This window comes from Rhynchophorus ferrugineus, unplaced genomic scaffold (assembly GCF_030347505.1).
Source record: "Rhynchophorus ferrugineus isolate W39M unplaced genomic scaffold, kcgeb_rfMv2 rfM3, whole genome shotgun sequence".
In the NCBI taxonomy this organism is placed as follows: Eukaryota; Metazoa; Arthropoda; class Insecta; order Coleoptera; family Curculionidae; genus Rhynchophorus; species Rhynchophorus ferrugineus.
This window is the reverse complement of record NW_027472582.1, coordinates 24,119,273-24,136,467: the sequence shown is the minus strand read 5'-3', so window position 1 is coordinate 24,136,467 and position 17,195 is coordinate 24,119,273. Positions and strand designations below refer to the sequence as shown.

The window sequence follows — 17,195 nt, the reverse complement described above, 5'->3', positions numbered from 1 at the left end:
TGCTTCAAACAGTGATGTTGATATATTATTAATCTATATGTTGAATCAACTAAGTCAAATTACCAATTTTATTTTCTAAACCTAGTACATCATAATGCTTATCAAGTAATATTTCTATCAGACTACTGGTCACTTTACTCCTTTAGTACAGTAGATAAAAGTGAAAGATGATTGAAAAAATTACTAGCATCTTTAAATTTGCGATGAACATTTGGGTTCAGCATGCTCTAAAAAATCTATTATTTTATTGTATGTAAGGTTATATAACAATAACATTATATGATATAACATATTTCAACTGAATAATATTGCTACGCTACTATGCTACATATACAATAACTTTATATATCTAATTATATAAAAAATTCATAGTTAGGACTAAAGCCATGTAGATTATCTAACATAACATGTAATACAACCCTTCATACGGCAAAATCTATTATTTCGATCATATCCAATACTAGCTATTTACAAAAGTATCGATATTGCAAATTCGCAAAAGTTCTATAACGAAAAATACTTATACCAAAGTTTAATTTACATTACTAACTTCCACACATAATCTTCAATTATACTCCATTTAATTTATAATAGACAATTTCCTTCCATTATATAGATATATTAAAAATAATGAAATTAAAGCCAAACTACCATAATTGAAAAAATAACAGTTAAAAATGTGAAATATACACTTATGTTAACGGAGATCTTAACTAGATTATAAAGCAAAGTGAAGAACCCATAAAATTATTCACAATTCGTGTATAGTATAATGACCGTTAACGCTGTTCCTGATCATTACTCTACTGATGAATTAATTAGTTCCACTTCGAACGTCTAAGAACATCTATTACAATTGTTATATGACTTTTCCTTCACTTGACAGTGGCAGATAATCACTCTATCCAAGCATAATTTACTATCGTAATATTGGACAGTAACGTTTTGTTATAGTTATGATTAAGCAATGAAATAAGTCTATGAGGCAAAGAAAATGAACGTTTAAAATATTGTAATATTTTGCTCTGTGAGCTTTGTGAAAAAATATAGACTCAAGCAACGCGTTACTATAAAATTGATGAAAAAGTAATTTCAAGTAAACCATAGAAAACAGGTGGCTTTAATTTCAAATGTCTCTAATAAAATATATATTAATGAAAGCATAATAAAGGGCGCTTGAGAGCCAATAGTCCGCAAGCACCATCTTTGTGATATTCTGCTTGTAAAAATGAACTGAAGTTTTTAACATAATTAAAAAATTTGAGGATACTATGGTACTCGTCTTACTATTATTGGATTACATCAGCAAATCAAAAAAAAATCATCAAAAATTATATCAGGAAACAGCCAGCGACCTTCTAAATTGGGTAATGCAATGACATTTTAACATTAATGAAAATGAAACGAAGATAGTTTTAAAAAGGACCGGACATGCTGGGCAAACCAAAAAAAGAGTTGTAAATTAACATTGTTAATTGCGCTATATCTCGAATGTGCGAATACATTTAATCAGTTTATAAATTCTGAAGCAATCTAACTTTTCGATAACGCAAACCGCAAGAAGAGCGAAAGCTTTTAGCTAAAGTCGATTTCGAGAGAGAAATATTTTAGTTAAGTAACAGTTCAAGTGCTAGGGCAGAATAGCAATTTAGTATTATTTGAAAGTTCTAGTGTAATTAAGTTCGCAAGGCAAGTAAATAGAACCTTGGAAATGTTCACCCATCGAATAACCAATTGTAATATAAGGTGACACCACTTCAGAAGCGTTAATAAACAATTATATTACTAAATATACATTTATTAAAACACTGTAGCAAAAAAATTTTTTTAAAGTAATATAAGAGAAGGAACAAGGCAATATCTATCACTATATACAATCTCATTTTTATTGATGTTTTGGCGTTAGAATATTTTTGAAAAACATGCCAAGCACGTGAATGTTCTTATGACGAACTCTATAATTAATAAGATGAGGTTATGCCAAATATCAGTAAAATTAGATTTATTTTTGAGTAAAAAAACCCAGGCATATGAAAAAAAATAGCGATAGAGACATTTTAAATATATGTATATATCAAATGTATGTTAATCATTAAATAAAGTTTTTCTCGTTTTGTCCTTTTTATCAGATAAATTCATAAGATAGTGCCAATTGGTCCTTTTCTGAACTTGCTTAAATATCAGGTAAAAGTTGTTGGCAGGTGACGGAGACTGAGACTGTGGTAGTTGAGGCCTCCTACCTCGTATTATGGTGGAAAGTAACTTAATCTGTGGGTTCAATCTTGTCTCACGATGAGTATTTATGTTTTCAACAAACAAAATAATATTGAGAACTGGTCAAGCTTTCAGAGACATATCTCTTAGAGACATATCAGAGTTGGGGTTTAGCTATTTCTTCGAAATAGCGGTAATAAATTGTACACGTATTTGCGTCTGTATATAACAAATTGTAATAATAGCAGAATGTTTGTTCATTTCGTAGAGCACTATCAGGATTATCACGTGGGATTAATTGTTGTTGTGGAGTAAAATTAAATAGTGGGTCTCTGGTATATGGATTAAAATGATCGATTATATATAACTAAAACGTTTTTCACCAGTACTAACCAGTATTGTTATTATATATTAAAATATAATTTTAACTCTTTCATCAGTACCCCTGAAGTAGACTGTCATTTTCTCGAGAAAAAATTTTGTTATTAAATTTTCTTTGTTCAATATTTTTTGGCAGTTTTTTGTAATGTTCCTTCATAAGAAAATTGCGCCTTCACGAGCAAAATGAATACAAAACAAAATGCATGCTAAAAGTATTTATTCAAACTCGGGAGGTTTAATATGTCTATGAGGTTTAAAAAGTAAAATCGTTTTATTTAATACCGTACAAACGGTTGTCCCTCCCGAGCGATCTAAATAGTAGAAGGATTTTTATACTGTAAGTGGATCTGTGAGGGTCAAAATAAGACAAATAACTTTCAAATATATATTTCATCGTCCCTATTACGGTAGTTGTTTGATTAGTCCCCAAGATAGGGATGTCGGCCACAGAGAAAAATACTGATATATCGGAGAATATAAATATCGATATTTCTGTTTAGATATATCTGTATATTCTTTTCAAACAGCAAAAATAGCGATTTTAAACTCCCAAAAACTTAATTTTATAGGTTTGTTGTATATTTCATTTTTCACATTGCATGTTTAAAAAAATATCGAATATCGGTAAAAAAATATCGATATATCCGCTAATAATATCGAAATTTACTTTACCCTTTTTATTTTCTTTATATTTCTCTTATTTTATATTCTCTTATTCATACTATTTTATTTTTCTCTATTTGAGTAACTTTCTCGAAAAATAGGAAAAATCAAATGTTATATGTTTAATCTCGCTTGTTTTCTCGCAGTATTATTAAAAAAAGACTAACAAAATTAAATGCCATTTGTTATCCACTTATGGCTATGTACAACAATTATACTCAGTTAAACGAAAAATAATAATAAAAATGGCAAATACGTTGCTGTTATCAGCAAACAGAGAATATTTTATGCCACGTATATAGCGAAAGGTTTAACAGCTTATGTAGATGTCAAAGTATAACATCAGAGTACAAGGTTCTAGCTCAGTCTCAGGTTGCCTCGCAAAATTGCACGAAACAATCAACAATTCTTTTCCACATCAAATGAGGCATTCATCAACAATTGTGCTCGTAAAAGTACTTGTACTTGTACTTGTAAAAGAACCAGTATTGTTATTATATATTAAAATATAATTTTAACTCTTTCATCAGTACCCCTGAAGTAGACTGTCATTTTCTCGAGAAAAAATTATGTTATTAAATTTTCTTTGTTCAATATTTTTTGGCAGTTTTTTGTAATGTTCCTTCATAAGAACATTGCGCCTTCACGAGCAAAATGAATACAAAACAAAATGCATGCTAAAAGTATTTATTCAAACTCGGGAGGTTTAATATGTCTATGAGGTTTAAAAAGTAAAATCGTTTTATTTAATACCGTACAAACGGTTGTCCCTCCCGAGCGATCTAAATAGTAGAAGGATTTTTATACTGTAAGTGGATCTGTGAGGGTCAAAATAAGACAAATAACTTTCAAATATATATTTCATCGTCCCTATTACGGTAGTTGTTTGATTAGTCCCCAAGATAGGGATGTCGGCCACAGAGAAAAATACTGATATATCGGAGAATATAAATATCGATATTTCGGTTTAGATATATCTGTATATTCTTTTCAAACAGCAAAAATAGCGATTTTAAACTCCCAAAAACTTAATTTTATAGGTTTGTTGTATATTTCATTTATCACATTGCATGTTTAAAAAAATATCGAATATCGGTAAAAAAATATCGATATATCCGCTAATAATATCGAAATTTACTTTACCCTTTTTATTTTCTTTATTTTTCTCTTATTTTATATTCTCTTATTCATACTATTTTATTTTTCTCTATTTGAGTAACTTTCTCGAAAAATAGGAAAAATCAAATGTTATATGTTTAATCTCGCTTGTTTTCTCGCAGTATTATTAAAAAAAGACTAACAAAATTAAATGCCATTTGTTATCCACTTATGGCTATGTACAACAATTATACTCAGTTAAACGAAAAATAATAATAAAAATGGCAAATACGTTGCTGTTATCAGCAAACAGAGAATATTTTATGCCACGTATATAGCGAAAGGTTTAACAGCTTATGTAGATGTCAAAGTATAACATCAGAGTACAAGGTTCTAGCTCAGTCTCAGGTTGCCTCGCAAAATTGCACGAAACAATCAACAATTCTTTTCCACATCAAATGAGGCATTCATCAACAATTGTGCTCGTAAAAGTACTTGTACTTGTACTTGTAAAAGAACCAGTATTGTTATTATATATTAAAATATAATTTTAACTCTTTCATCAGTACCCCTGAAGTAGACTGTCATTTTCTCGAGAAAAAATTATGTTATTAAATTTTCTTTGTTCAATATTTTTTGGCAGTTTTTTGTAATGTTCCTTCATAAGAACATTGCGCCTTCACGAGCAAAATGAATACAAAACAAAATGCATGCTAAAAGTATTTATTCAAACTCGGGAGGTTTAATATGTCTATGAGGTTTAAAAAGTAAAATCGTTTTATTTAATACCGTACAAACGGTTGTCCCTCCCGAGCGATCTAAATAGTAGAAGGATTTTTATACTGTAAGTGGATCTGTGAGGGTCAAAATAAGACAAATAACTTTCAAATATATATTTCATCGTCCCTATTACGGTAGTTGTTTGATTAGTCCCCAAGATAGGGATGTCGGCCACAGAGAAAAATACTGATATATCGGAGAATATAAATATCGATATTTCGGTTTAGATATATCTGTATATTCTTTTCAAACAGCAAAAATAGCGATTTTAAACTCCCAAAAACTTAATTTTATAGGTTTGTTGTATATTTCATTTTTCACATTGCATGTTTAAAAAAATATCGAATATCGGTAAAAAAATATCGATATATCCGCTAATAATATCGAAATTTACTTTACCCTTTTTATTTTCTTTATATTTCTCTTATTTTATATTCTCTTATTCATACTATTTTATTTTTCTCTATTTGAGTAACTTTCTCGAAAAATAGGAAAAATCAAATGTTATATGTTTAATCTCGCTTGTTTTCTCGCAGTATTATTAAAAAAAGACTAACAAAATTAAATGCCATTTGTTATCCACTTATGGCTATGTACAACAATTATATTCAGTTAAACGAAAAATAATAATAAAAATAGCAAATACGTTGCTGTTATCAGCAAACAGAGAATATTTTATGCCACGTATATAGCGAAAGGTTTAACAGCTTATGTAGATGTCAAAGTATAACATCAGAGTACAAGGTTCTAGCTCAGTCTCAGGTTGCCTCGCAAAATTGCACGAAACAATCAACAATTCTTTTCCACATCAAATAAGGCATTCATCAACAATTGTGCTCGTAAAAGTACTTGTAGCATCGAGAACAAAGAAAAAAACAAAATGTTATTTTTACAAAAAAAAACCTAAATCAACAACGAGATTAAATTAAAACTTAAAACATTTCTCAGTTTCGGATTAATTACAGTTTCCTTCTTTCTTTCAATTGAAGGTATCAAGCCGTCTCAAAACGTACTTTAAGAAAAAACGAGGATCAAAAAGAAAACCTAATATAAGGCAAACGTGAGGCGTTCCGTTTTACTCCGATGGGAACATTTTTCCAATTTGCATATTCGCTAAAATTCCGTCTTTCTCCTCACGAAATCAATCGTCCCGAAATTGTAAATCTTCACGATATAAAAGTCGATGAAAAATCATTATCCTGTTTCGAATATCACATAAATCACGAATTTCGTTAGAAGAAGAAATTATTTAAAGGAATAATCCAATTGTTAAAACATTTTTAAGCACATATTAGTGAATAAACTTCAGTTTTTCACAAATTCTCTTTTATCTTCTTCTATCAAATAAAAACGGAAATTTTGGAAAGAGAAAAAAAAACCAACCGTCTTGGAAAGAGAAAAAAAACCAACGGAAGTCATATCAAGTGAACGCACTAGTTGTTCAATAGCATTCGTGATCAGAAATTATTTCACAATTTTTCACAATGATAGTCTAAGAGATAAAGCCTTAAAATTCAACAGTTTTCCTTTCACAAATATGGCCTTTTTAGGAAATTTAGTCCCTTTAATGCCGTATATAAAGTTCGCATTAAATAACATTATAAGCCGGCTTGGTGGTGCAGTGGTAAAGGCGATGGGACAGTCCTCCTACTGTTGCGATAGCCGCGGGTTCGAAGCCTGCTGGGGCATGGTCGTAAATTTATGTTTGTGATTGTTTAAGAAGAAAGATTGGCTTATTATAGGATCGGAAGTTATTATTTGCAAAACTGTGATAAGCAAAGATCAAAGAAAGAACATTTGTCGGTAGAAATATATGTAAAATGTTTAATACCTGATGAAGCAACAACATGGGCACCTTTTTAAGGTGTTGTTCACAATTTTCTCGATAACCACAAATAATCAGATTGCCACAAGACTGTCTCTCAAAATACATTTTTTGCACACACATTTTTTCCCACAAAACTAAGGGCGACTACACCAAGATATAGCGAAAATCGAAAGGATTTTGGGAGGAAGGCAAGAACGATTACTGTTTGACCCTAACGCAAGAAACAGATACCAAGCAGTATAAAAGACTCAATTCAACTTCTGTTTATTTCTGACCTATAGTTTTTAATTCAATAAATGACCGTTAATGTGTTGAATATTTCAAAAACTAGAAGCAGTTTTAAAAAACGGACTGCTGATTTGGATTTAGTATCGAATTTACCTTGTGAATACGTATGATATTCTTCCCAATGCGCATTCTTTTGAGATCTGAGAACAGGAAATAGTCGCTGGGGCCAGGTCTGGAGAATACGGTGGATGAGGAAGCAATTAGAAGCCCAATTCATGGATTTTTGCCATCGTTTTTACTGACTTGTGACACGGTGCATTGTCTAGGTGAAGCAGCATTTTTTTTCTTCAAATGCGGCCGTTTTTCGGCGATTTCGTTCTTCAAATGGTCCAATAATGCTATGTAATAGTCGCTGTTGATGGTCCTTCCTTTTTCAGGGTAGTTAATGAAAATTATTCCATGCGCATCCCAAAATACAGACGCCATAACCTTGCCAGCCGACTGCTGCGTTTTCCCACGCTTTGGAGTGGCTTCATCGTGTGCAGTCCACTCGGATGACTATTGATTGGACTTCGGAGTGAAATGATGGAGCCATGTTTCATTCTTTGTCAAATATCGACGCAAAAACTCGGGTTTATCATATCGAATGATATGATGTACACGTTCAGTTGATATCTTTAGAGTGTCTGCTACTTCATTACGGTCATTCAGAATCATTTTGTGGATTTTTTAAATGTTTTCGTCGGCAACAACCTCTTTTGGCCCTGGACAGTGGACACTGCGTTCACCGTCTTTGGTGTTCATTTCACCACGTCTAAACTTAGCATACCAATCCTTGATGGTTGATTTTACTGGGGCAGTGTCCGGAAACTCGGCATCAAGCCAAGTTTTTGCTTCAACTGTATTTTTTTCCTTGAAAAAGCAATATTTTATCAAAACGCGAAATTCCTTTTTATCCATTTTTTTCACAATAACAAAAGTTGCTTCACTCAAAATGCTATAATTCACAATCTAATGTTCAGACAGCTGTCAAATTTATATACGCATCTTTTGATGGTTAAGGCTAACTAAAAAACATATGGATTTAATTTTAGTAGCGCCATCTATGTGGCAGGCCGCCGAACTTTTCAATTGACCTGTTATGTTACCCAGTCCTTGACATATTTGTTGTCACCTCCCTAACCTTTAGGCCGAGTACTAAAACGAATTTTTTAAGAGACGATTGCGAATCTTATTCAAGTACATTTACAGAAAACCGAGATTTTTGTTATGCAAACTTCATTTCTCATAGTGTGATCGAACTTGTCCACATCTTCAGCTAATTCATAAGACTCAAGAAGATTAACGAGCAAAAAGCAGAGTAATAGCACTTACATCTTCTAGCTGTTTTTCGTGGTTCGCAATAACTAAATAGATAAGATCAAAAGGAGCCTTTTTGAATGTTTGATATAATTCAAGTAGTTATTTTATTGACATGGCCATTTCATCCTGCAATACTAAGCAACCAAGTGATCAAATCTCTTTAATCCTTTCTGAACTAAAATATGATTCGTGTCATCATTGGTGAATACAACACTTTTGATTTAATCATGAAATTTTGATTGTATTTGAAATACTATAAAAATTAAAGGTTAAAACGTTGTCGATTTATTAATTACACTGTTGACAAATAGATGGTGCTCTACGATCTTATTGGTATATCCGAATACATTAAATTGAGACTGATTAAGTTAAATTGATGACAAATACATAAGTATGAGAGCAAAAAAAGATATTTCAATTTACTCTGCAAATTGAATTCCTATTTCATTGAGTAAAGACAGTCGACCTCATACGATTAACAAATCTGATTGAAGATATAAAACCCGACTATTATAATGAAATGATATATAATCAATTTGCATAGGATATCCGCCGGCAGCCGTCAGCAATCCGAAATCATCTGTCCTCACTTGGAATTGCAGACGGCAAAAAAAAAAGAAAAAAAAGTCATTGAAGTTCGACCGGATCTGCACCGTTCTCGTCATCCATCTGGAAAATTAACGGTCGACAGACCGGCGAATTCCCGATTAGTCTCTTCCCAACGACCAGTCCATAGAAACCCGATGGTCAATTGAATTTTCAATCTGGTGAAAACACCCCGGTTTATTTAACGAATATTTTGGCACAAATAATTAAACAATAAAATGAATAAAAAGTAGATGTTCAATGTGGTCCCATATTATCATATATAGGTTAAGTTATAATAAAATTAAATTTAACTAAAACAGCTTTATTGAATAACTTGACGTCAGAATCATTCAATAAAGTTGTCAAAACTTGAGACTCTTTGTGAAGACCTGGTTTTCCCGATTATAAAGATTGTTAGAAACACTTAATTTTATTATTTGAGTTGTATTGCTTAATTTGAATTAATAATTTAGCAATAACATAAATATAATCACCTTTAAAAATTAAGTATTTAACATTCTATTATAGAATATAATTAAAATATGGACTCCCAAAACATTCATAATCGTAATGATCCGATAAAAACTTAACAAAACAAACTCTCAGTAAAGCATCAACAAAGTATTATTTATTATTATGTATTATTTTATGAATTACATTTTTGTTCATGCTAATTAATGTTAAGACATGCTTAATTGATTCTTAAAATAAACAATAAAAATTATTGGCTTATTAAAACTTTCAATAAACATTTTAAATTAATTTAACAATACTACTCTCTGGTTTCCCATTAGAATACATAATACTTATTATACATTAATAGCAAATAATTATACAAAACAGGGACTTACATTTCATTCTATTACAATTAATTTAATATCAATGATAAAACAATTTATTCTTAATTTTACTGTATAATTTAATATTTCCTTGGCCTTTACTACAAAGCAGTCCTAAAAAAATCAAACCATTAATTAAAGTTAGTCATAAAATGTATATAATTAAAATAGTGTAATTTGGTTTTAAATACTAAAAATATTAGATCAATAAGCTGCTAGAAAGCAAAATAACAAGTCAATTGAAAAGTTCCCGGCCTACAATAGTAAAACATATTTTTTGGCTAAATTGGTCTTTTTTATTCAACATAATTCCCTTCAAGGGTGATACACCGAATATAGCGGCCTTCCAACTTTTTGATAAAATTTGTTTTCTGGAAAGTTCCAGGCCTACCATAGTAAGACACATTTTTTTATTTTATTTATAATTATAGCGACCCTCAAACTTTTCCATACCATTTTTGTAGTACATTTCTCCTTTGCTTCAAAATAGGCCTCAGTTTCGACGATCATCTCTTCATTCGACGAAAATTTCTTCCCAACGAGCATTCTTTTGAGATCTGAGAACAGGAAATAGTCGCTCGGGGGCAGATCTGGAGAATACGGTGGATGAGGAAGCAATTCGAAGCCCAATTCAAGGATTTTTGCCATCGTTTTCACTGATTTGTGACACGGTGCATTATCTTGGTGAAGCAGTACTTTCTTTTTCTTCAAATGCGACCGTTTATCGGCGATTTCGTCCTTCAAACGCTATGTAGCAGTCGTTGTTGATGGTCCTTCCTTTTTCAAGGTAGTCAATGAAAATTATTCTATGCGCATCCCAAAATACAGACGCCATAACCTTGCCAGTCGACTGTTGCGTTTTCCCACGTTTTGGAGCCGGTTCATCGTGTGCAGTCCACTGTCGATTGGACTTCGGAGTGAAATGATGGAGCCATGCTTCATCCATTGTCACATATCGACTCAAAAACTAGGATTTATTACGCTTGATCATCTTCAAACACTACTCAGAATCATCAACTCGTCGTTCTTGGTCAAAAATGAGCTCGCTTGGCACCCACTTTGCACAGAGCTTTATCATACCCAAATATTCGTGAATGATATGACGTACACGTTCAGTTGATACCTTTAGAGTGTCTGTTATTTCATTCAATTTCAATTTGAATTTGAAACAAACTCGGCATCAAGCCAAGTTTTTGCTTCAACTGTATTTTTTCCCTTTAAAAAGCAATAGTTTATCAACACGCGAAATTCCTTTTTATCCATTTTATTAACAATAACAAAAGTGGCTTCACTCAAATTGCTATAATTCACAAACTAATGATCCGACAGATGTCAAATTTATACAGGCATCTTTTGAGAGTTAGGGCTAAGTAAAAATCATATAGATTTAATTCTAGTATTGCCATCTATGTGTCAGACATGTGTGGATAAGTTATATTAATTATATTATTAATAAAGAGGATGCCGAAAATATATCGATATTATTCTCAGTGGCTGACACCCCTACTCTATGTTGCTTACTCGCCAGTCGGTAAGTTTAATGCCGAGGGCCGTGGTTCGGGACTCACGTTAAATAATAGATCCAGTTCAGATAAATTCCAATTGATAAAAAGGAGACTCTAAAATATAACAATTTTTTCAATTTGGTACGGAAAGAAAAAGCTTATTTTTATACATTGTAAATTAATTGTAAGATAGAACTTTGTCACCCAAGATTAATTATGTTTAATGTTTAGAAATGAAAAACTCAAACTAATTACAATCTAATGATGTCCGTCATGGCGACGTTTAACACCAAGTGTTATGAAAGGGTCAAACGCGAAATTCAAAAAGCTATTGACGAAAATGAATGAACATCGGAGAGACGTATGAAATCCTAAAAATAAGTCTATCTGAATATCGACAGCGATATAACGAAGATATTTAGTCTCGTAGATTTCGAATTATTCTAATTTCGATCAAATACTCAATCACAAGGTAGATTCAATTTGTACCCTAATTTCGTTGTCTGGTACAGGAGATGGGAGACGTGAAAATCTTCTTAGAAATTGAATTTTACAGAAATACGTTGAGCAAATATATGCACGAGTTTTAGCTTAAAAGTCGATCAGAGAATAATATGAATATATAAATACATTATCTATGAAACTACGGGTCTTTATTATAATATTACATTTTATTACAAGAATTTTATAGCACAAAGGAAGTAGAAATTTTTAATATGAAGGAGATACGTTCATCTACTGACTGAGATAATTTACTGTAGTATTATATTATCTCCTCTTAAATAACGGTTAAATAAAAATAAAAATAAACCCTTAACCTAATTGTTAAATTCGATGGATTTATCATTTCCCGACAAAAACATCTCTGGTATTTTAAAGTTATTCTCTATATATACGCTAATAATGGAAAGTCTAAAATTGCCTTTTCGATCCATAAAACCCCTTTAGAAACTCTGCTGAAACAATGCTGCTTCGTCATACTCCAGTTGTTGCTTTTGGTTTCAAAAATATAATATAAAAAATGTATGAAAAGGCTTGAAGGTATAAAAAAATTCGAAGACAATGAAATGCAAGATTTATTGGACGAAAATCGAACTAGAACTATCAAAGTTAAGTTAAGTTCTGCAGCACCCAGCCTACTCAACAGCGCCTTCTGATTAGTACATCTTTAGATCGATGCGACTGGTACACAGTTTCGAAAATAGGTAGATGATTGGATGAGAGATTGCTGAAGTTGAAGTATCTTTAGAAAGCACAAACAAATAGTTACGAAAAATATGTTTTAAAAAATGACAGCTTGGCTGAATGTATTTTAAGAAACAAAGTTACCTATTCAATGATTACATTTACACAATAACAATTATAAATAATGTATATCGGCATAGTCGCAGGCTTGAAAGGAAATTTTGAAAAGTCGATATCAGGAAGTAAAAAACATAAAATTTCCAATCGAATATTATGCTGTCACAATAATTCCATATATAGCACAATGCTGTCATTGTTAAAACATGTAATGTTTATTTCTTAACATAATAAACTATGACGAAGCTATGCCATAAATATAGATACAGAAATGTCCGATGTAAATATATATAAAGCCACTTGGATGTATGGCAATATGTAAGGATGCCGCTATCTAACAATATATGGCATATATATTGTAAATTCATTAAAATTCACGGCCTTAATATATACCACCAAAATAATAAATCGCATTGACATAAAAACTAACAACGGAGCTTTAACAGTTTAAATTATATTATCTATTATAAATTCATCAAAATGTCTTCGCAATCCTATTACTACTACATAACGAATAATATTCTATTTCCAGTACTAAAATTTAATAAAAGTAAGAACACTTCCCTCAATTTAAACTAAAACAAACAGGCTTTTGGAATACCGAGACTCCAATAACATTTGTTTCCTTTTATTCCAACCTAAGTTAATCGAATTCCTCCGGAACCTTCTCCAATACTCCGCCCGGCTTTCTCAAAAGCCCTACTAAAAATTACCTTTGCCGGTTTCGTCTTCATTTTTACTACCCCTTTCTTCACCGCTATATATATATATATATATATATATATATATATAGCGCAATATATTGAAAGCGCAAGAAAACGAGAGACGGGAATTTAGCAGTAAAGAGGGGGGAAGATCCGTTGTGCTACTACCGTCTGCATCGGCCGCCACATCCCAGCCGCAACATCTGCCGCATCACGAGCGGACTCTGGTGCGCTATAGGCGGGTCACGACCCCCACGGGTCTTTGGCCTACCGAACGCAATCCACGTCGAAGGGGATGTCGCAGTCAACAACGCACCAGCTCAAAGATCCGCGAAGGATTTTACAGTTATGGATCGGATGGAAAAAGGTTTTTGACGGGCACGTTTTATCTAATTAGGTAATCAATATAAATTCCAACATATATATCGAGGGTTAGCAAATTAATAAATCATATACTACATTTAGAACAACACTACGTAATATACTGGACAGTACTTTAATTTCGAATCTTCAAGAGATGTTAATATTAGATATAAAAATAAGACGTTAGCCGTCTAAACTTCTATTGAAGCATTCAAAATTCAATTTAACAGAAGACTTTATTTAAGTCTGGATAATAAGAAGGCAAAGTGTGCATGACAATGATCACATGACAACCCTTCACATCAATACTCAAAAGGCAGAACTATGACATAAAGATAAATAAAAAAACAATATCGGAAAAACTATTCATGCTGTTTGTACTTGAGAATAAAAAATACATTGATAATATATTAGACTAAATTGTGATTTAAAACTAGAATTACAAAAAAAAACAAGATTGATAAAAAGTAGTAATGAAAAGGACAGATATAATATTTTCTTGTCTGGGACGACTGTTCCTTGTTGAATTATACATTATACATATTCAGAGCAACAGATTCATAAATTAATGAAAAAGTTGAATATCCCTCGAAGCAAACCCATTATATACTAATTTTTAAAATTCTTCATAAGATTTACAGTACTGAGTTGATAGGATATGCGATGTAAGTCAGGGTGAAGTAAATATTTCCAGTTAATGTTGTAAAAAATGCTCTCGACAAACCCAAAGTATGTTTTGTTCAATGTTCAATTTAAAAGATTTAATACATATTGTCAGAAATGTGTTTATTAGAAATATCATGTAGCCATCTGTTTAAGATACGACAATCAGTGTACAGTTGAAGAACAAATCCAGAGACGCAGATTACTTGTCGAATGTAAGGTGAACAAACGTAGTAGAAAACGTAGAAAACAAAGGTAGAAAACGAGCTGAAAACAGGAGACTAGCAGTGTTCGAGGTCAGAACGGTTGCGGCCGATCGCCAACTATGGCGAAATTTATATTCAAAATCCTGCAGCACCAACAGCAGCTGATTGGTTTAGAAATAGACACTCTCCCTAAGCTCCGAATATGATGTATTAGACATAATATCAATTTTTGTTATCTCTGAATTACTTTGATATTTATCCAATTCAGATTCAATATATAAGAAGCGATTTTCAGAAGCACTATTACTAGGTTACATTACAAAAACACGATTGTCCCAAATTTTACTTTCTTAAAATAAAATTGAAATAAAACAAAAACTTATTAAAACAAAAAAGAATACTTACAATACATTGATAAGTGAAGATCTATCTCTTTGAGAATTAAAAGATCACAAATATATAACATTATAAGACAAAATCTAAATCATCTCAAAAGTGAGTTTGAATATCGTCATCTTGTTGTCGTGAGAAGGATAGACAAATAATATTATGAATATGTATGTTACTAGATTAAGACTTGAGCATGATAACATTAACTCTATATAGTTTCCTAAACTTTATCCAACCTAGTTACCCTCGTCATGCAATTTTCCGTTTGTTTGATAAGTTTAAAAAATACCGCATGTCGAGTATGAATTACACAAACTAATATAAAACAAATATTGGTTTTAAAGTTATAGAAACTTATATATCTTAATGGAGCCTATTAAAGATCCATTATATCTATTTAAAAACATCGACCTTTCATGTGACATAATGTAATAACTATACTTGTAATAAATCATTCATAATCGACCAATCTCAAAGTTTATAAACAGGTTCTGCCATATATAATATTATCGCCTGCGTGCGATTAAAAAATATAATGATTTATATTTTATAATAAAAAAGAATATTATTCATCAATATATTTGCTCCCTCCGCCATATAAATATTAATAGTTGGAATATATAAAGCAATTTAGTAATAATGTTTTTTTACAAAGTAAGTTTAGTTTAGTGTAGCGTGCATAACAGTTTATATTAATAAATATATATTAACTAATTTTATGTACTCACACTTTCTGTCATTCGTGGCTCAGAGTAGATCCTTACCTGAAAATAAAAGGAAAATAAATATTAGGGTATTAATGATACAGCACTATCTATGTTATATCTAATAATGTTAAATATAACAAATAATTATGATCAAGAGTACCAATTACTTATTATTTGTTCACTAGTTCTATAAATTTAATTATTAAGTTCAAATCAATTACAAAATTGAGCAAGCAAGCAATCTTCCACCTGTTTACTCCTTATAATACTGAAAATATCACTCTTGTTTATAGAAAAACATAGCATACTTATGATATCTGGATAATACTAACTAATTAAGGACATTTTTTAAAACAGCGATACACAGTGGATTTGGTATTGGTGAAAAATATGGATAAAATAATATGGACTATATGAATAAAGTAACGAAAATATGCAGCAGTTAAATTAAAAAATTAACAGTAAATTTGTAAACATGTTAAAGCATTGATAAATATTAAGGCATTTAATGATTAATGTTATAAGATATGTGACTATATGACATTTTATTGTTTGAACTTATCAATTACTTTGATTATTTACTTAATAGGCCTAAGCTTTGAATTGTTTTATACATATACTCTCTGATTTAATATACAAACATGTATTATTTATTATTCCACATTTATCTTTATAAGTTGTTCTTAAAACTGAAGTTCTTAAAATAATCTTACTTATGATACTTTGTTATAATGCTCAGTGGTGGCTCAATTTAAACTTATTAATACTTTGTTAATTATTGAAACTTAATGGAAACTAGATTTCATTAAATACCATTTAAAAAAGGCTAGTGAGTGTTAGTTCATGAGATAATTTGCATATAATATATTTTAATATGTTTTAAGATACAAACAATTATTATTTTAATAACTATTATTTTTATTATAACACTGTGAAAGCAAGTTTTAGTAACATATCATTAAATCAGTCCTTTAACTCTATTACAAGAGAAACATGATTAACTTAATAAATTGTAGTCGAATTTCGAACACAGGGAGATCACTAGTAACTATTAATATTATACTTTAACACCGAAAAAACGTTATTTGTAAAGACAAATACTTTATTAATGACCAACAATGACAAAATGAAATAGCGGGATTTTTCGAAATAACGAACAACCATGAACCGTTGATGACCAAAGTAATTTATCTACATTATGGCTGTAATGATATAAATAAAAAAAAGTGATAACGTAAAATTTATTGTTAATCCATTCTTTTTCTTCACAAGAACATCTATTTATATTTTAATTAATAAAAATGAAGCAAAGATTTTAAATTAACACCCCACGAACCACCTAATATCAGTTAGAAATCATTTCTTCCTCGTACC

At 30.8% G+C, this 17,195-nt stretch overlaps 1 protein-coding gene across 14 annotated transcripts in view; it reads right to left on the bottom strand.

The window, feature by feature from the left end:
• LOC143192891 (maternal protein pumilio) overlaps window positions 1-17,195 on the bottom strand; it is a 434,284-nt gene that overhangs the window by 308,586 nt on the left and 108,503 nt on the right. For 7 of the 14 annotated variants that reach the window (XM_076398672.1, XM_076398665.1, XM_076398671.1 and 4 more), the window contains one exon: window positions 15,843-15,878. The exons of the other annotated variants lie outside the window; for them this stretch is intronic. In XM_076398672.1, the coding sequence (XP_076254787.1) occupies window positions 15,843-15,878 (36 nt within the window). The remainder of the gene's footprint in view (window positions 1-15,842; window positions 15,879-17,195) is intronic. 14 annotated transcript variants of the gene reach the window in all.